The sequence below is a fragment of the Candidozyma haemuli genome (assembly GCF_002926055.2).
Source record: "Candidozyma haemuli strain B11899 chromosome Unknown E_2014730914, whole genome shotgun sequence".
Taxonomy (NCBI): domain Eukaryota; kingdom Fungi; phylum Ascomycota; class Pichiomycetes; order Serinales; family Metschnikowiaceae; genus Candidozyma; species Candidozyma haemuli.
This window is the reverse complement of record NW_020289903.1, coordinates 1,078,457-1,094,145: the sequence shown is the minus strand read 5'-3', so window position 1 is coordinate 1,094,145 and position 15,689 is coordinate 1,078,457. Positions and strand designations below refer to the sequence as shown.

Sequence of the window (15,689 nt, the reverse complement as noted above, 5' to 3'; positions counted from 1 at the left end):
CGAAACAGCGCAAATTAGATATATACTTGGGGGTTGGAAGTTTTTGCAAGTTTTGCCTGGGTGAAGGAGGATCGGGCGGAAACTGGTCAAGCAAGGGTTATGGGGTTGAAGGAGGTGGAGATGGAGGTTGGAGAGAAAGCGAAATACCGATGCCACGGGGCCGTTGAGTTGAGGTGTGGTTGTAGGAATGGGTACTTGGGTGGATCCGGGTGGAAAAGGTGGATTTTGGAGATTTATGAGTGGGTCAGAGGGGTTCTTTGGTTGGCAATTGGATGGGGTTGGATCTCCAGGAGGTTTTGATGGAGATGGTTGTTCAGGTATCGGTTTGGAAAACAGGAAGATCCATTGGAATTGGAAAGGATGTTTTATGGGATGACTTGGTGGTGTTTTAAATAGGTGGATAATGCTGATCTAGAGATCAATGCTTACCACTCGTCCATTGATATACACTTTGCTACCATGGAGCTCGATAACCAACCATTCAGCTCAGGAACAGATCTATGACAATTACAACACCTTGAGTTGGCTTTGAGAATTTTCAATTGGTTCAACAATGAAACTATTGGAACAGAAAACTTGAAGATTTGATCTGGTGCTGAGCTCATCATTATAGGTATGAGAACCAGATCAGATTTAAACAAATAAAAGCTCCCAGAAATCAATCGGCCTACTCGAGATAAAATATTGTCCTATGATTTGACCAACCCAAGGACCAGCCGATATTGGAATTAACAAGTTCCCAAAACAATTACCAGCTGGGACCAGTCTTCTACAAACCAAACTCGAATGAAAAACTCCGAATAGCCTACCCAAAGACCAAGATCCTTGCAAAACGGCCAATAACTAGATTACTCATCCGATACCGCTGGAAAGCCCCTCCCATATTCTACTGTTCCATCTACTGTTCCCTCCTCAACGACCACTCTTTAACCAGTGCCAGCCAATTCACATTCCTCGGCGATAGACCAACCCTAAGACTTACTACAACTCCCTACAACTCCCTACAACCCTCTACCTCCAACCTCAGCCTTCCAACTCCCTCCAACGTACTCCAGATTTCAACGTACTTAAGCCACTCCAATTGACACCAATAGCCACCACCAGCATTTAGCCGCTGTGCTACACTTCCAAATCTCAGGCCCCACGATGTTCCCTTGGAATAGGGGCACCCCAAGAATCCCAAAAACCAGCCACCAAAACCACACCAAAGCCAACTGAACCATAAAAATCCCACCCATTCCGTGCCTTAACCCATTCCCCTGATCCTCCAATGAATGTGCCTTAATTACACAATACCCAGTATATGGTTTAGCCGCATGAAGCTTTTCGCAGCCATTTGGTATAGGGAGAAGTAGAGGCCACATTAAGGGCAGAAGAAGGAAGAAAAGGAAGAAAAGGAATTGGGTAATAGAGGATTAAGCGAATTCAGTGAATTGAAATTTCTTATACCTGATTCGCCTACTTCATTTCCCATCTCCCCATGAGTGTCTTCGTGGACCTCAGTCGCCCCAGACATTTACTTACCTACCGGCTACACCCTACCAACAGAAAAGCCTCCATACCACCAACCAGCCAACACCCCAAGCACAACCCATAAAACACAAACAAACAAGAAAAAACACAGAAATCCAACGACGGTACGAAAACCTCCAAAACATCCAAAACATACGAATCCTCCAAAAAGTACCAACCACCAATTACACTTCACTTCCTACCAATCCATCCGACTCCCAATGTCCACTTTCCACTTTCCACTTTCCACCACCACTACGGGTTCATCCACCGCACATTCCTCTGGCTGGGGCGCCTGCCACCTCAGTTCGCCCCAAACACGCACTTTTTCCACCGCCAGCGCCCACCGCCTGAAACAACCAACCCCAACGTCCCCAACCCCCAACGTCCCCAAACTCCCCAAACTCCTCGGGCCCCAACAATTACCTTCCCTCAATGACCGGTCTGGTTATTCTCTAATCTTCTACCACAATCTGGCGCCAGATTTCTGCCTTCCTCACACCACTTACGCTTCAACCTTCTTTTTTCTCTCCTGCTTCCGGCCCCACCCGCACATGGCTTAAACACTGGGGGGCCTCTGGAGAGGGCCTTTTTTTTTGTTTGCCTGCCTGCCCAAGTGACTTTTTCTCACGCTTTCTCTCTCACAATCATCCATTTGGCTTTCCCCATCTTTTTAGTTTCACCACCCACCACCCACTTTTTGCTTACGCTTGCTGAGCAGAACTAGTGCTTGAACAATTGCTGTGCTTTAGGAGATTCCAGAAATTGCCCTCCTGGTTTTTCACCTACCCCAGTTTTTTTTTTTTTGTCTGTTTCCAGTGCTCGTTTGCCCCTTAACGTGCCTCGGGTTCCCACACTGAAAGGCAACCTCCATTGACTGGTCACCAAGTTGGAACGACCAATACAGAGCCTCAAAATTTCATAAACTGCCCGTTTGCTAAACAGCCACCAGGGATGTCCTTCCAGAGATCACCACTGTCGCCCCATCAGGGCAACCAACAGCTCCACCAGCCTTTGGCTGGCCACCACAGCTCCCTGTCTCATAGCGGCTCGGTTTCCAGAAAACACTCCATTGTGGAAATGTTGCTGTCGCCTCCTCCGCTTCCCGTAGACGGCCACCAGGCGTCCATTGACGATTTTTCGTTATCAAGAAACACCTCCGTTTCATCTAGAGCGCTGTCAGTGTTCCAGGCAGGCGGCAACACTCGTAACGACTGGCCCGATGTGATTTTGGGCGATTTGGCGGAGTCCAATAAGCTTATCGCCATCAATAGAACATACTCCGTGCAGAAGGCCTTTGAGACGTTAATATCACATAACTTGACCTCCTTGCCGGTACTGTGCTCTACTGACTCGTCTGATTTATCCAATTGCTTGTCGTTTGACTATTCTGACTTGAACACATACCTTTTGTTGATTATGAACAAGATTGCCATTAGCGACTTGTGCGTGGATGACATTCCCGATGAGAATGGTGATACCAACGCCTTGACCCCGCAGCAGAAGCATGAAAAGCTTCACCAGCTCGTGGCTAGGGCAAAGAAGGGCGAAGAAGTTCCTGTTGACTTTATCGTGCGTTTGCATCCTAAAACGCCGTTCGTAAGGCTTAAGGATAACGAATCATTATTCAAGGCTGTTGAGTCCTTTGGAAATGGTGTTCACAGAGTTGCAATTGTCGATAATGCAAACAAAATCACAGGTATTCTTTCCCAAAGAAGAACAATTAGATTCCTTTGGGAAAATGCCAGAAGATTCCCATCTCTTGAGTTCTTGCTTAACTCTTCATTGCAAGATTTAAAGATCGGATCTACATCTCCAATCACAATCCAAGGTGATCAACCCTTGATTGAGGCTTTGCAAAAAATGTTCGACGAGAGAGTATCATCGCTTGCTGTTATCGACAAGAACAAGTCCTTGGTTGGAAACATCTCCATTGTCGATGTCAAGAATGTCTCATCCACAAAGAACTCCCATTTATTGTTCAAACCAGTGACAAATTTCATTTCTTACAACTTATCTCAAAAGGGTATTGAACGTGGCCAGGACCAGTTCCCCATTTTCCATGTCAGCCAGCAGAGCTCTTTAGGTAGAGTCATTGCAAAGTTGGTGGCCACAGAATCGCACCGGTTGTGGATCGTGGAGACCAGAGGTGCCTCTCATATTGGATCGGCATCTGGTCCTCCAAGTACCGTCGAAGCTGCTCTTTCCAATGAAGGCATTCAGCCTGAAAGCGGACGCCCAGGAAAGCTTGTGGGTGTCGTTACATTGACCGATATCTTAGGCTTATTTGCCCATCATAAATCGGGCGTCAAGATCGATCCACAAACGGCAAGAAACCACAGAAGACGTTCTTCGACTTCCACAACTAGATCTTCCATCGAGAGCTCCCATCTCCCGTCTGGTAACACTACGGCATCTACACCAACATCGCAACCACATCTCCAGCCCAACCAAGACATGTTCAGAAAGACATACCAAACCGGGCAGAGAGAAAGCGCTTTTGAACAGTAAAAGGGCTTTTGGTGGTTCACTTATTTTTTTTGCAACCAGTACCTAACTAATTCCAGGTACTTGTCCAAATCCTGCACAATGATTATACCTATATGCTTCAGTAGTCAGCCAAGAGGTGCTGATACAGCAGCATTGACTTTGCATGCTTACTAGTCATAAATACATGGTTACATATTACGAGGTAAACAGAGGGTCTTGGTGACAGTGTGCTTATAGTGTTGCTGGTGGAGCTGTTAGGGCTCGCGCCCGCACCGCCCAGTGCGCACGTGCTTGCCACTCGGAAACGGAGTATTGCTCCCCTCTAGCACAATGACTCACTTGATCCAACTAAGCAAGTGTACATCCCGCTCCGTATTTGCCACCCCCATCCCTTAAACACCTTTGCAAATAAAAGTGACTAATCTAAGACATTTACTCTATCTATATCACAAACTAGTATGTGTAGGATAACCACCATTGGGCGTAAATTTCATCCCACAAGGCGTACGCCCCATACCACATCGGGAGTTACCCGGCGCCGCAAATTTTTCCCACCTTACCGCTACCGCCATCACCTCTCCTATATAAGTCGCACCCTGGAAAAAAAATTTCCCCCTTTTGATCTTTTTCTATATCACCTTAGAATCTAACAAAAATGGGTAAAGAGAAGCAGCACGTTAACTTGGTTGTCATTGGTCACGTCGACTCTGGTAAGTCCACCACCACCGGTCACTTGATTTACAAGTGTGGTGGTATTGACAAGAGAACTATCGAGAAGTTCGAGAAGGAGGCCGCCGAATTGGGTAAGGGTTCTTTCAAGTACGCTTGGGTCTTGGACAAATTGAAGGCTGAGCGTGAGAGAGGTATCACCATTGATATCGCTTTGTGGAAGTTCGAGACTCCAAAGTACCACGTTACCGTTATTGACGCCCCAGGTCACAGAGATTTCATCAAGAACATGATCACTGGTACTTCCCAGGCTGACTGTGCTATTTTGATTATCGCTGGTGGTGTTGGTGAGTTCGAGGCTGGTATCTCCAAGGATGGTCAGACCAGAGAGCACGCTTTGTTGGCTTACACCTTGGGTGTTAAGCAGTTGATTGTTGCCATCAACAAGATGGACTCTGTCAAGTGGGACAAGGCCAGATACGAGGAAATCGTCAAGGAGACCTCTAACTTCGTCAAGAAGGTTGGTTACAACCCTAAGACTGTTCCATTCGTCCCAATCTCTGGTTGGAACGGTGACAACATGATTGAGGCTTCTACCAACTGTGACTGGTACAAGGGTTGGGAGAAGGAGACCAAGTCTGGTAAGTCCACCGGTAAGACCTTGTTGGAGGCCATTGACGCCATTGAGCCACCAACCAGACCAACCGACAAGCCATTGAGATTGCCATTGCAGGATGTCTACAAGATTGGTGGTATCGGAACTGTGCCAGTCGGCAGAGTTGAGACCGGTGTCATCAAGGCCGGTATGGTTGTCACCTTCGCCCCAGCTGGTGTCACCACTGAAGTCAAGTCTGTCGAGATGCACCACGAGCAGTTGCCAGAGGGTGTCCCAGGTGACAACGTTGGTTTCAACGTCAAGAACGTTTCCGTTAAGGAAATCAGAAGAGGTAACGTCTGTGGTGACTCCAAGCAGGACCCACCAAAGGGCTGTGACTCTTTCACCGCTCAGGTTATTGTGTTGAACCACCCAGGTCAGATCTCTTCTGGTTACTCTCCAGTTTTGGACTGTCACACTGCCCACATTGCTTGTAAGTTCGACACCTTGGTTGAGAAGATCGACAGAAGAACCGGTAAGAAGTTGGAAGATGAGCCAAAGTTCATCAAGTCCGGTGACGCTGCTATCGTCAAGATGGTCCCAACCAAGCCAATGTGTGTTGAGGCTTTCACTGACTACCCACCATTGGGTAGATTCGCCGTTAGAGACATGAGACAGACTGTTGCTGTCGGTGTCATCAAGGCCGTTGAGAAGTCCGACAAGGCTGGTAAGGTCACCAAGGCTGCCCAGAAGGCTGCCAAGAAATAAGCTAGTTTCATTTTAAGTGTCATTTGAAATATTATAATTTAGCTTGAAAAAAAAAAAATGCTGTAGCCGTAGATCAAGAAAATACCAAAAAACCACCACTATCAATTTAGATCTTGCAGATCAAAATTCCCATTTTTCACCTAATTTTCAGAATTTTTCACAGATCCAATGCCCACTAACCGATCTAGCAATCACCGATTAACCTACAATCCACGTTTCCCTACCTTCCTCCCTTCCCTCCCTTAATCCACCAAAGACCACAAAAACCTCTCCCAATCCAAAAAAACCCTATTTCGTAGCCCCACCGAACGGAACATTTCCCCAGAAGTCAACCTGGAGTCAGAGATGATATATTCATTTTCTGCGTCTACGGCTCGAGGGAACCAACCGAGTCAGCCCCGGCCTTGACTGGGCCCGCGACCCAAGGCGTTTCTGCCGCGCACTGGCCCAGCGCAGATGCCGTTTTTGACTCTGTTGCCTGCAACCGACTCCATCCGTGCAAAACTATATAAAACGGGCCATTCCCCAAGAAAACTTCCACTCTCCAAAACACTCCACATCCACCTTTTTTTCTTTAATTATCAAATGTTTAGAGCTGGGTCCGTGGCACGTGCCTCTAGACAGCTTCAGCTTCGCTTGAGATGCCCTCGTCTCCCTTCGTCTGCAGCTGCGTTATCGCACTTATCGAGATCAAGGACTCTTGCAACCGCTAATACCCTGAGTGCCAATTACCAGAAGGTGCACAATCCAGCTAAGGAAGGTGCTTCGTACGGTGAGCTTGACACTTTTGCCAGACGCCACTTTGGTCCTACACCAGAGAATGTGTCTCACATGCTCAAGTCTTTGGGCTACAAGGATATGGATGAGTTCCTTACTGCGTCTATCCCACCACATGTTCTTGTCAAGAGACCATTGAAGGTGCTGCCTCAGGATGGATTCACTGAGCAGCAGATGCTCCAGCACTTGCACGAGTTGGCTGGCCAGAACAGAATCGCAAAGTCTTTTATTGGTAAGGGCTACCACGGCACCATTGTGCCTCCTGTGATTCAGCGTAACTTGTTGGAGCTGCCTGAGTGGTACACTTCTTATACTCCATACCAGCCTGAAATCTCTCAGGGCCGTTTGGAGTCGTTGCTTAACTACCAGACCATGGTTTCGTCCTTGACTGGCTTGGACATTGCCAATGCTTCCTTGTTGGACGAGGGTACTGCTGCCGCTGAGGCCATGGCCATGTCGTTTGTGCATCTGCGTTCTAAGAAGAGAAAGTATGTTGTCGACACTAAGTTGCACCCACAGTCTTTGGACGTGATTGAGTCTCGTGCTGGTAACCTTGGCGTGGAGATCATCACTCTCCCATTGACTACCGATGAGGGTATTGCTGAGCTTGAGAAGATCTCTGGCGACGTCTGTGGTGCTTTGGTTCAGTACCCAGCCACTGACGGTTCTCTTCACAACTTCACCAAGATCGGTGAAATCGTCCACAAGAACAAGGGTCTCTTCTCTATGGCCACTGACTTGCTCGCCTTGACTGTGTTGAAGCCTCCAGCTGCTTTTGGCGCCGACATTGCCTTGGGTAACTCCCAGAGATTCGGTGTTCCATTCGGTTACGGTGGTCCTCACGCTGCTTTCTTCGCTACCACCGATAAGTTCTCCAGAAAGGTTCCAGGTAGAATTGTTGGTGTTTCTAAGGACAGATTGAACAAGCCAGCCTTGAGATTGGCTTTGCAGACTCGTGAGCAGCACATCAAGAGAGAGAAGGCTACTTCCAACATTTGTACTGCCCAGGCCCTTTTGGCTAACATGGCTGCCATGTACGCTGTTTACCACGGTCCACAGGGTCTTAAGAACATTGCTTCTCGTGTTTACGGCTACACCACTGTTCTTGCTGAAGCTATCCAGAACTCTCCACACAAGCTTCTCAACGACTCTTGGTTTGACACCTTGTCTGTTGAGTTGAGCGGTACTAACGCTGACGCTGTGTTGAAGGAAGCTTTGGACAAGTACAACATCAACTTGTTCAAGAACAGCGACTCTTCTGTCTCTGTTTCTTTAGATGAGACCGTTACCAAGACTGATTTGGAAGGCTTGGTTTCTGTCTTCACCGGTAAGCCAGCTCAATTGCCAGAGGAGTTGCCTCAGATCCCAAGCGAGCTCTTGAGAACTGACGAGATCTTGCCAAACGAGGTCTTCAACCAGCACCACTCTGAAACCGCCATGTTGCGTTACTTGCACTTGTTGCAGTCCAAGGACTTGTCCTTGGCCAACTCCATGATCCCATTGGGTTCTTGTACTATGAAGTTGAACGCTACTGTTGAGATGCAAACTTTGTCCATGCCAGGTTTCGCTTTGATCCACCCATTCGCCCCAACTAACCAAGCTGAGGGTTACAAGAAGTTGATCTCTGAGTTTGAGCACGACTTGAACGATATCACTGGTTTCGCTGCTACCACCTTGATGCCTAACTCTGGTGCTCAGGGTGAATACACTGGTCTTTCCTTGATTCGTCAGTACCACAAGGCTAACGGTGAGTACGAGAAGCGTAACATCTGTTTGATTCCAGTTTCTGCTCACGGTACCAACCCTGCCAGTGCTGCCATGTGTGGTCTTAAGGTTGTGCCAATTAAGTGTTTGGACAACGGTTCCATCGACATCAATGACTTGAAGGAGAAGGCTGAGAAGCACAAGGAAAACCTTTGCTCCATCATGGTCACCTACCCATCCACCTACGGTTTGTTCGAGCCAGGTGTGAGAGATGCCATTGACACTGTCCACTCCCACGGTGGTTTGGTGTACTTGGACGGTGCCAACATGAACGCTCAGGTTGGTCTTACTTCTCCAGGTGACTTGGGCGCTGACGTTTGTCACTTGAACATCCACAAGACCTTTGCTTTGTCCCACGGTGGTGGTGGTCCAGGTCAGGGTCCAGTCTGTGTTGCCGAGAGACTTGTGCCATACTTGCCAAAGCACCACTTCATTGAAACTCCACATGCCACTGCCGAATCCATCCAGGCTGTCAACTCTGCCCCATTCGGTTCTGCTGCTGTCATTCCTGTCTCATACTCCTACATCAAGATGCTTGGATCCAAGGGCTTGCCATACGCTTCTGCTCTTGCCATGCTTAACGCCAACTACATGCTTCACAGGTTGAAGGATTCTTTCCAGGTGTTGTTCGTGGACCCATCTGCTACTAAGGAGCAGGGCACCAAGCACTGTGCTCACGAGTTCATCATTGACTTGCGTGAGTTCAAGAGCATTGGTATTGAGGCCATTGACGTTGCTAAGCGTTTGCAGGACTACGGATTCCACGCTCCAACCATGTCTTTCCCAGTCGCCGGTACCTTGATGATTGAGCCTACCGAGTCTGAGAACTTGGAGGAGCTCGACAGATTTGTCGAGTCCATGTTGTCCATCAGAAGGGAAATTGACGCTTACGGTAAGGGCGATTCTTTGGGCCAGGTGTTGAAGAACGCTCCTCACTCCCTTGCTGACGTTGTCTCTACTCCACAGGAGGAGTGGGAGGCTCGTGGATACACCAGAGAGCAGGCTGCCTACCCATTGCCATTCTTGAAGACCCAGAAGTGCTGGCCTACCGTGGCCCGTTTGGACGATGCTTTTGGTGACATGAACTTGCTCTGCACATGTCCATCTGTGGAGGAGGTTGCCAACAACTAGGGAGGTTATTAGTGTACTATAGAAATTCTCACGATAGAGTTATGTTTCGGCGTTGTAGAAGTGAAATTAGCAAACCGGCACTGGTACTGTTCGCCTATTTGCACCCAAAGCTCATGCATCTGAACATTTGTTGCAGTTTATACGTTTCGCCTTGCAGCGAGGAAATGATGCCAGAGAACTCCCTATGCCAATTAGGCGCCGTAGAAGCCGTGGCAACAGCATCGTGGGCAGTTTATTGGACCTTCTTGGTTGACCTGGTCCACCAGCTGCATACTCAGTATCAACTGATAAGACCCAACAACAGCTAAAACTCAAAAACCCATAAAATTTCACTCCAAGGTCCACCCTCTCCTTCCTCTCCATCTGCCAATTCCAATTCCACGTTCCAGAATGGAGTTCCGCCTAATAGGCGCCGTACCTCCACGACTTGTCCTGATATAAGCGCTTGTGAGACCACCATGTTCGCCAAAACAGCACCCAAACCAAAGCACAAAATATAAAGCAGCTTGTTCAAAATCCAACGCCAATAAGCTTTCCTAATATACCTTTCCCCCGTCCAATTTCCCATTCCACCCGTGATCATCCATCATATGTGGTTGCGGTATGACTGCCCTAGCTGGAACTCTATTTCGCAGCCATTTCAGGCCCACGCTGGATGGACCCCTGGACGGGGCCATTTGGTCAAGAAGGGGTCCAACTAAAGATAAAACTACCCGATATGTAAAATCTAACTTTATTCTGGCCTTTTCACCGTAGTGGTTGTGGTCTACAATTATGGAGAGCCCTGCACAGAAACCTCCTCCTCCACCATATCAGCACCTTTTCAATCTCTCCCAACACTCAAAGTATCCACACCCAATTGCCTACATTGCCCTTAAAGCCCCCCTGATTCCAGCGTTATTTTCTTTGTGATGGAGTGGCAGCAACTCAGACCCAAACGCAGCTCCATTTCGGGCTTGTCCCAATCCGGTGGCTCCTATAACTCGTATCCACTTTCTCCCACAGGTCCCCAGGCCCAGCTGAACCTGCGCTTTGCTTATCCAAACTACCCGCCAGACGAGAAGACTGTTCAGGATAACCTTTACTTTCAGAGCGGAACGGCTGCTAGTGATCGAGCGTCGTACTATTCGTCCCAGCATCCCCTTTTCTGTGCTGATTGGGTGTCTTCTGATCCTACCAATGACTGGGTGGTGCTTAGTTCGTTTAGAGAAGGCTACCAGAACCGAGTCCAGGTAGTACATGGCCTGTTGTATACGCATAAGGAAGAGGAGGAGTCTGACGAGAAAGACTGTTCTTCTGGGATCGTGTCACCTACCGTTTCAGAGGAAAGCTCTAGTTCTGAAGAGCTGAGAGCTAAAGATCTGCCTTCGTGTCTGACTGGAGCATTTGACTGGACGAATGTCGCTGAGACGGCGGTGGAATATCCTCTTACAAACGTTCAATGGGATCCACAGATGCAACATTCCTCTGGTGGTGTGCTCAGGTTGGGAGCGTCGTCTGAAGTGTTGAGATTGTATAAGGTTGATCAAGATCCAGAGAAGCTTAAAGTCGACGGCAGGTTTCCTTTAGTTCAGACGCATTTGTTGGCAAATAACTCAACTGCCAATACGTCTTCCAATGGTGACGCTCACGATATCAATACGTTCCCGCCAGTTACGTCTTTTGACTGGAACAAGACAGATTCAAGCATCATCATTACTTCTTCCGTTGATACAACATGCACAGTGTGGGACCTCAATAGATCACACTCCTTGGGCAAAGACAGAGACACAGCACATGTTAAAACGCAGCTTATTGCCCATGATCTGGAGGTATTTGATGTGAAATTCCTCCACCAGTCAACCAACGTGTTTGCTAGTGTGAGTAACGATGGATCAATGCGTGTTTTTGATCTTCGTTCTCTTGAACATTCTACTATCATATACGAACCTACGCGGGCCCCACCCTTGGCATCCTCCGTGCCCACCACAGCTCAAGCACACTACAACCCACAAGCTTTACTCAAGCTTCTGACTTCAAACATTGACCAACACAACTTGGCAACAGTCGGGGTGAATCTGAACCAGGTGCTCGTAATTGATATGAGAATGCCTGGCCTACCTGTAGTGAAGCTTGATTGTTCGTTTGGCGGCATGAGCCAAGCAGCAGTCAACACCATTCAATGGCACCCTGCAACGAACTGGCTAGCAACGGCTGGAGACGATTGTCAAGCGCTTGTATGGGACCTCCGCAATGGAAATTCCACCAAGGCCAGCGATGTTGGTACTGTCATGGATACACCAATGCTCGCATATAATGAAGAATTGGAGGTGAATAATGTATGTTGGAGACAGAACAGCGGCGACTGGCTTGGTGTTATAAGTGGTAAAGGGTTCCAAGCGTTGCAGGTATAGGCACGGCAAAACAACAAGAAAAAGGTTGTTCCATGAGGGGAGAGGGCCATTTCTTTATGCTTGGAAAGATGCAACGATTTTGAGCAGTGGCTGCGAAAAGAAACGATTCGATATTGTATGGGATGGTGGAATGACATCATGGTCGCGGCGGAACGAGGAGCGCTCAAGATTGGGGGAGCACCCCCAAAAAAAAAATGTGAAATCTCTTGGACATCCACATCTATCCATCACACCATTAGACTTTAAAACTTCACCATTTTCGGATTTTCCTAGCCTCGGACTTGAAAGGAGGCTTCAACAAGGCCCTGGGCCCTGGAAAAACCAGGCTTACATTGTTATTAAGCTTAAGATTGAAAAGCCTCCCGGCAGGGCCCCTGCGGCAGGTCGCACTATGCCACTGAAGCAAACCCGAGCGGTGGTACGAAAGTATGTGCAGATGTGATGCGAGTAATTTGCACCCAAGGAGGGTTCGAGCAATATTCAAGGGATATAAGGAGGGCGGCGCTGATGGGATAAAATATAAAAAGGATATGTTTCGCCCCCCTCCTGGAGGTGAAGTGGAAAGTAGCAATTTTTACCAAATTGCACTTTTTTGCATTGAAAAAGCGCCGGCGGCCCCGTACGCCCAAGAGTTTTTTTGTCCTGGTACTTGAGTGGTCCCCCCAGCTTGAGCCTCCAACCTGCCTCCCGCCTGCCGCCTCCACCCTGTCACAGCAGCACAGAAGTTGAAGAACACCTTACAAACCACAACCACTTGACTGAACGTCCCGAGGGAACCAGCACAGCGGCAGTTCCTCCCCTACGGGTACTTTGTGGTTGTTCCCAGTCCTGCGTGTTTTGATCCCTCTGAAAACGTTTTCAGCGATCCGAGACATTAGCAACCATCGCACAGGCACGGGCGGTTAATCCCAAGGCATCGCTCCAAAACAGACATTGTCGAATACGGAAAAAATCCTACATTCCGGAACAAAAGTGCCACCTCCCAGTTAACCTTTATTGCAAAACTTCCCCCAAAGAAGTCCAAATTTCAACTCAACGCTTGCACACTTTTTTTGTCCTCCACCCGCGCCTGCCCAGCCGTAAGCGCTTGCAGCCAATTCTGCTTCCTGCCTTCCTTTTTTTTTTTTGTTTTCCGCCGCACCCCTGCCGAGCCACCCCTTCAGACGACACACCCGCCCAGCATCGAAAAAGGCCCCATATGCCTTGGTCTGTTATATTTAGTGCCCCCTTTGTGCCCCAACGTGCGAGCGGATCGAAGGCAACAAAACCAGCCTATCTCCCGCATCCACGTCTTTTTGCAAACCTCAATTTCAAAAGAGAAGACGTCCCCAGTCCGCTGGACCTTAACCTGACCTCTCTGTTTGCAACCACGAGCGCCCTGCCCACTTCGCAGTCTTCCACTATTAGCTCCTCACAGACTTCCCTGGATCCACCAACGTTAACGCCCTCATCAACTGGCACATTCCCATCAACTACATCATCTTCGTCATCATCGTCGTTGCTGACTTTTTCCCCATCAACCTCCTCCCTGTTCATGGCTTCCCTGCCAGGGTCCTTCAGCCAGTCTATTTCGCACAGTGATAATTTTAGCACTCCCTCGTTCCTGCCACTGCCAACAATGTCCTCCGTGCACTCTCCCTCTCCTTCACTGGAGTCACCTACTACTACTTCATCTTCAACACTTCCGTCCCTGGAACCTTCACCGACGACTGAATCCACATTGTCGCTGCCGACTGACTCCCTGACGCCGTCTTCGTCTGATTTTTCTGAGACATTGACGCCTTCGTCCGCGCCCTGGCCGCCTTCTTCGTCTGAATCCTCATTTTCCCTGCCTCAGCCGCTGCTGCTGAGCTCTGAAATGTCTTCCAACACAACGTCCCTGCCACTGCTGCTGGCTTCGTCCAGCCTGCTGTTTGTTTCGCTGACGTTTCCATCCTCTTCAGAAACGACGACTCCTTCGAAGTCTTCTCAGCTACCCCTGCTGACGTCGTCATCTGAACAGCCTCCGACATCTTCTTCGACGCAACCATCATCATCGTCTTCGTCGTCATCGTCTTCGCTGTTCTCGTCATCTTCTGAACTGTCCCTGGAAACGTCTCTGTGGGTGCCTCCTTCGTCATCTGCTGATCCAACCAGCTCATGGGAACCACCTTCCTCGACTCAAGAGAGCTCGGAACCTTCCTCAACCTTTCCCTCATCGTCATTTATTGCATCTTCTACTTCGTCATCTTTTTCGCTGTCGACTTCGTCTGAGCTGCCAACCTCCAGCTCCAGCGAGTTTTCGTCTTCTACAGAGCCTTCTAGCTCAAGTTCTAGTTCCGAAGATTCTTCCAGTTCTTCCTCAAGCAGCTCGTCTCTGAGCTCTGAGTCTTCCCTGGAGGAGGAGTCTTCCCTGATTACATCGTCTTCGTCTGCCCTGAAGACTTCTTCAGTTCTGCATTCGATGACCCTGTTCACTTCAGGCTCGTCTCATTATGCTGGCTACTACTCCACGGTCAGCGTGCTCCCAGACACTACAATCACAACCTTGGTGGCTGTGCCCACGACCGCTGATGGCAGCGACTCTGACGGTGGAACGTCACAGAGAAACGCTAAGCTTATCGGAGGTCTTGTTGGTTCCATCGGTGGAACAATCTTGATTGGTTCTCTCGTGGTGCTCTTCTTATTCCTCAAGAAGCGTCGTTCTAGAGTTACCAACCATTCTCCTGACTTTGCAGATGACACTTCAGGTGAATCAAATGAAAAATCCGGTTTCAAGAAGCTTTTCGGCCTTGGAGCTGGTGGTGCCGCTGCGGGCGGTGCTGGTACGGTGGATAACTACAATGATCTTGAAAGGCATCTCGATTCTAGGGCTGCTGTTTCTGACCCATTCCTAGGAGGTGCTGCTGCCGCAACTGCCGGTGGAGCAGCTGCTCATGATACTTCAGAAGACTTTGCATACCGCGGTGTTTCGAACAGTAATAACCTTGACTCCATTTTCCACGGCAGCGGCACAGCTACTGGTGGAAACTCTAATGATGGTACTGGTGGAATGAATTCTAGTTCGGCCAGTCACCGAGGGCCAGGACACTCACGCATGAATTCGGACATCAATCGAATGGATACAATGCCTGAACACCAGGACAATAACCAAAACTACGGAGCCATGGGTGGTACACATGTGCGAGAAAGGCTGTCAGAGTTTGAAGACGAAGACGAGCTTTTCTTCCAAGCACACAATCATGCCCCTCTATTGATGGAGGAGAACCATAGCAACAATTCTCGACTGAGATTCTTTGAAGAAATTTAGCATAAAAAATATTAAGTCACTTTGGGTTAGATAATTTTATTCTACAATGTTATTTTTAATAAAATGTTTTGATAATGAAAATAATAATCAACAATGGTCGGCCTAGAATAGAGTTGACCGTTTGGATTGTTTGTTTACTATAAATAAGGTTGTTGTTTTGGTACAACTGCAAACGTTTGTATAATTGGGCTTTGTGATCTGAGCCTCCTTAACAACGGGTAAGCCACATGGGATATGATATAAGGAGAGACATTTGTCGACATTTGGCAGGTTCCTGATAATTAATTCTAGAACTCAGCCG

General features: G+C 48.4%; 5 protein-coding genes across 5 annotated transcripts; all 5 read left to right on the top strand. All coding sequences in view use genetic code 12, as the record gives it.

The window, feature by feature from the left end:
- Positions 1-2,466: 2,466 nt before the first annotated feature.
- On the top strand, positions 2,467-4,023 carry SDS24 (Sds24p; the record flags this gene model as incomplete). Its single annotated transcript, XM_025487279.1, has 1 exon — positions 2,467-4,023. One exon carries the CDS (start codon positions 2,467-2,469, stop codon positions 4,021-4,023), a length of 1,557 nt encoding a protein of 518 aa, XP_025340727.1.
- Positions 4,024-4,657: 634 nt separating this feature from the next.
- Positions 4,658-6,034, top strand: TEF2 (translation elongation factor EF-1 alpha; the record flags this gene model as incomplete). The annotated part of the gene is made up of 1 exon (XM_025487278.1): positions 4,658-6,034. One exon carries the CDS (start codon positions 4,658-4,660, stop codon positions 6,032-6,034), a length of 1,377 nt encoding a protein of 458 aa, XP_025340726.1.
- Positions 6,035-6,619: 585 nt separating this feature from the next.
- GCV2 (glycine decarboxylase subunit P) lies at positions 6,620-9,706 on the top strand (the record flags this gene model as incomplete). Its single annotated transcript, XM_025487277.1, has 1 exon — positions 6,620-9,706. One exon carries the CDS (start codon positions 6,620-6,622, stop codon positions 9,704-9,706), a length of 3,087 nt encoding a protein of 1,028 aa, XP_025340725.1.
- Positions 9,707-10,617: 911 nt separating this feature from the next.
- Positions 10,618-12,099, top strand: CXQ85_003642 (uncharacterized protein; the record flags this gene model as incomplete). The annotated part of the gene is made up of 1 exon (XM_025487276.1): positions 10,618-12,099. The coding sequence occupies one exon, from the start codon at positions 10,618-10,620 to the stop codon at positions 12,097-12,099; it is 1,482 nt and encodes a 493-aa protein (XP_025340724.1).
- A 1,618-nt stretch (positions 12,100-13,717) lies between these two features.
- On the top strand, positions 13,718-15,388 carry CXQ85_003641 (uncharacterized protein; the record flags this gene model as incomplete). The annotated part of the gene is made up of 1 exon (XM_025487275.1): positions 13,718-15,388. One exon carries the CDS (start codon positions 13,718-13,720, stop codon positions 15,386-15,388), a length of 1,671 nt encoding a protein of 556 aa, XP_025340723.1.
- Between the last annotated feature and the right edge of the window lie 301 nt (positions 15,389-15,689).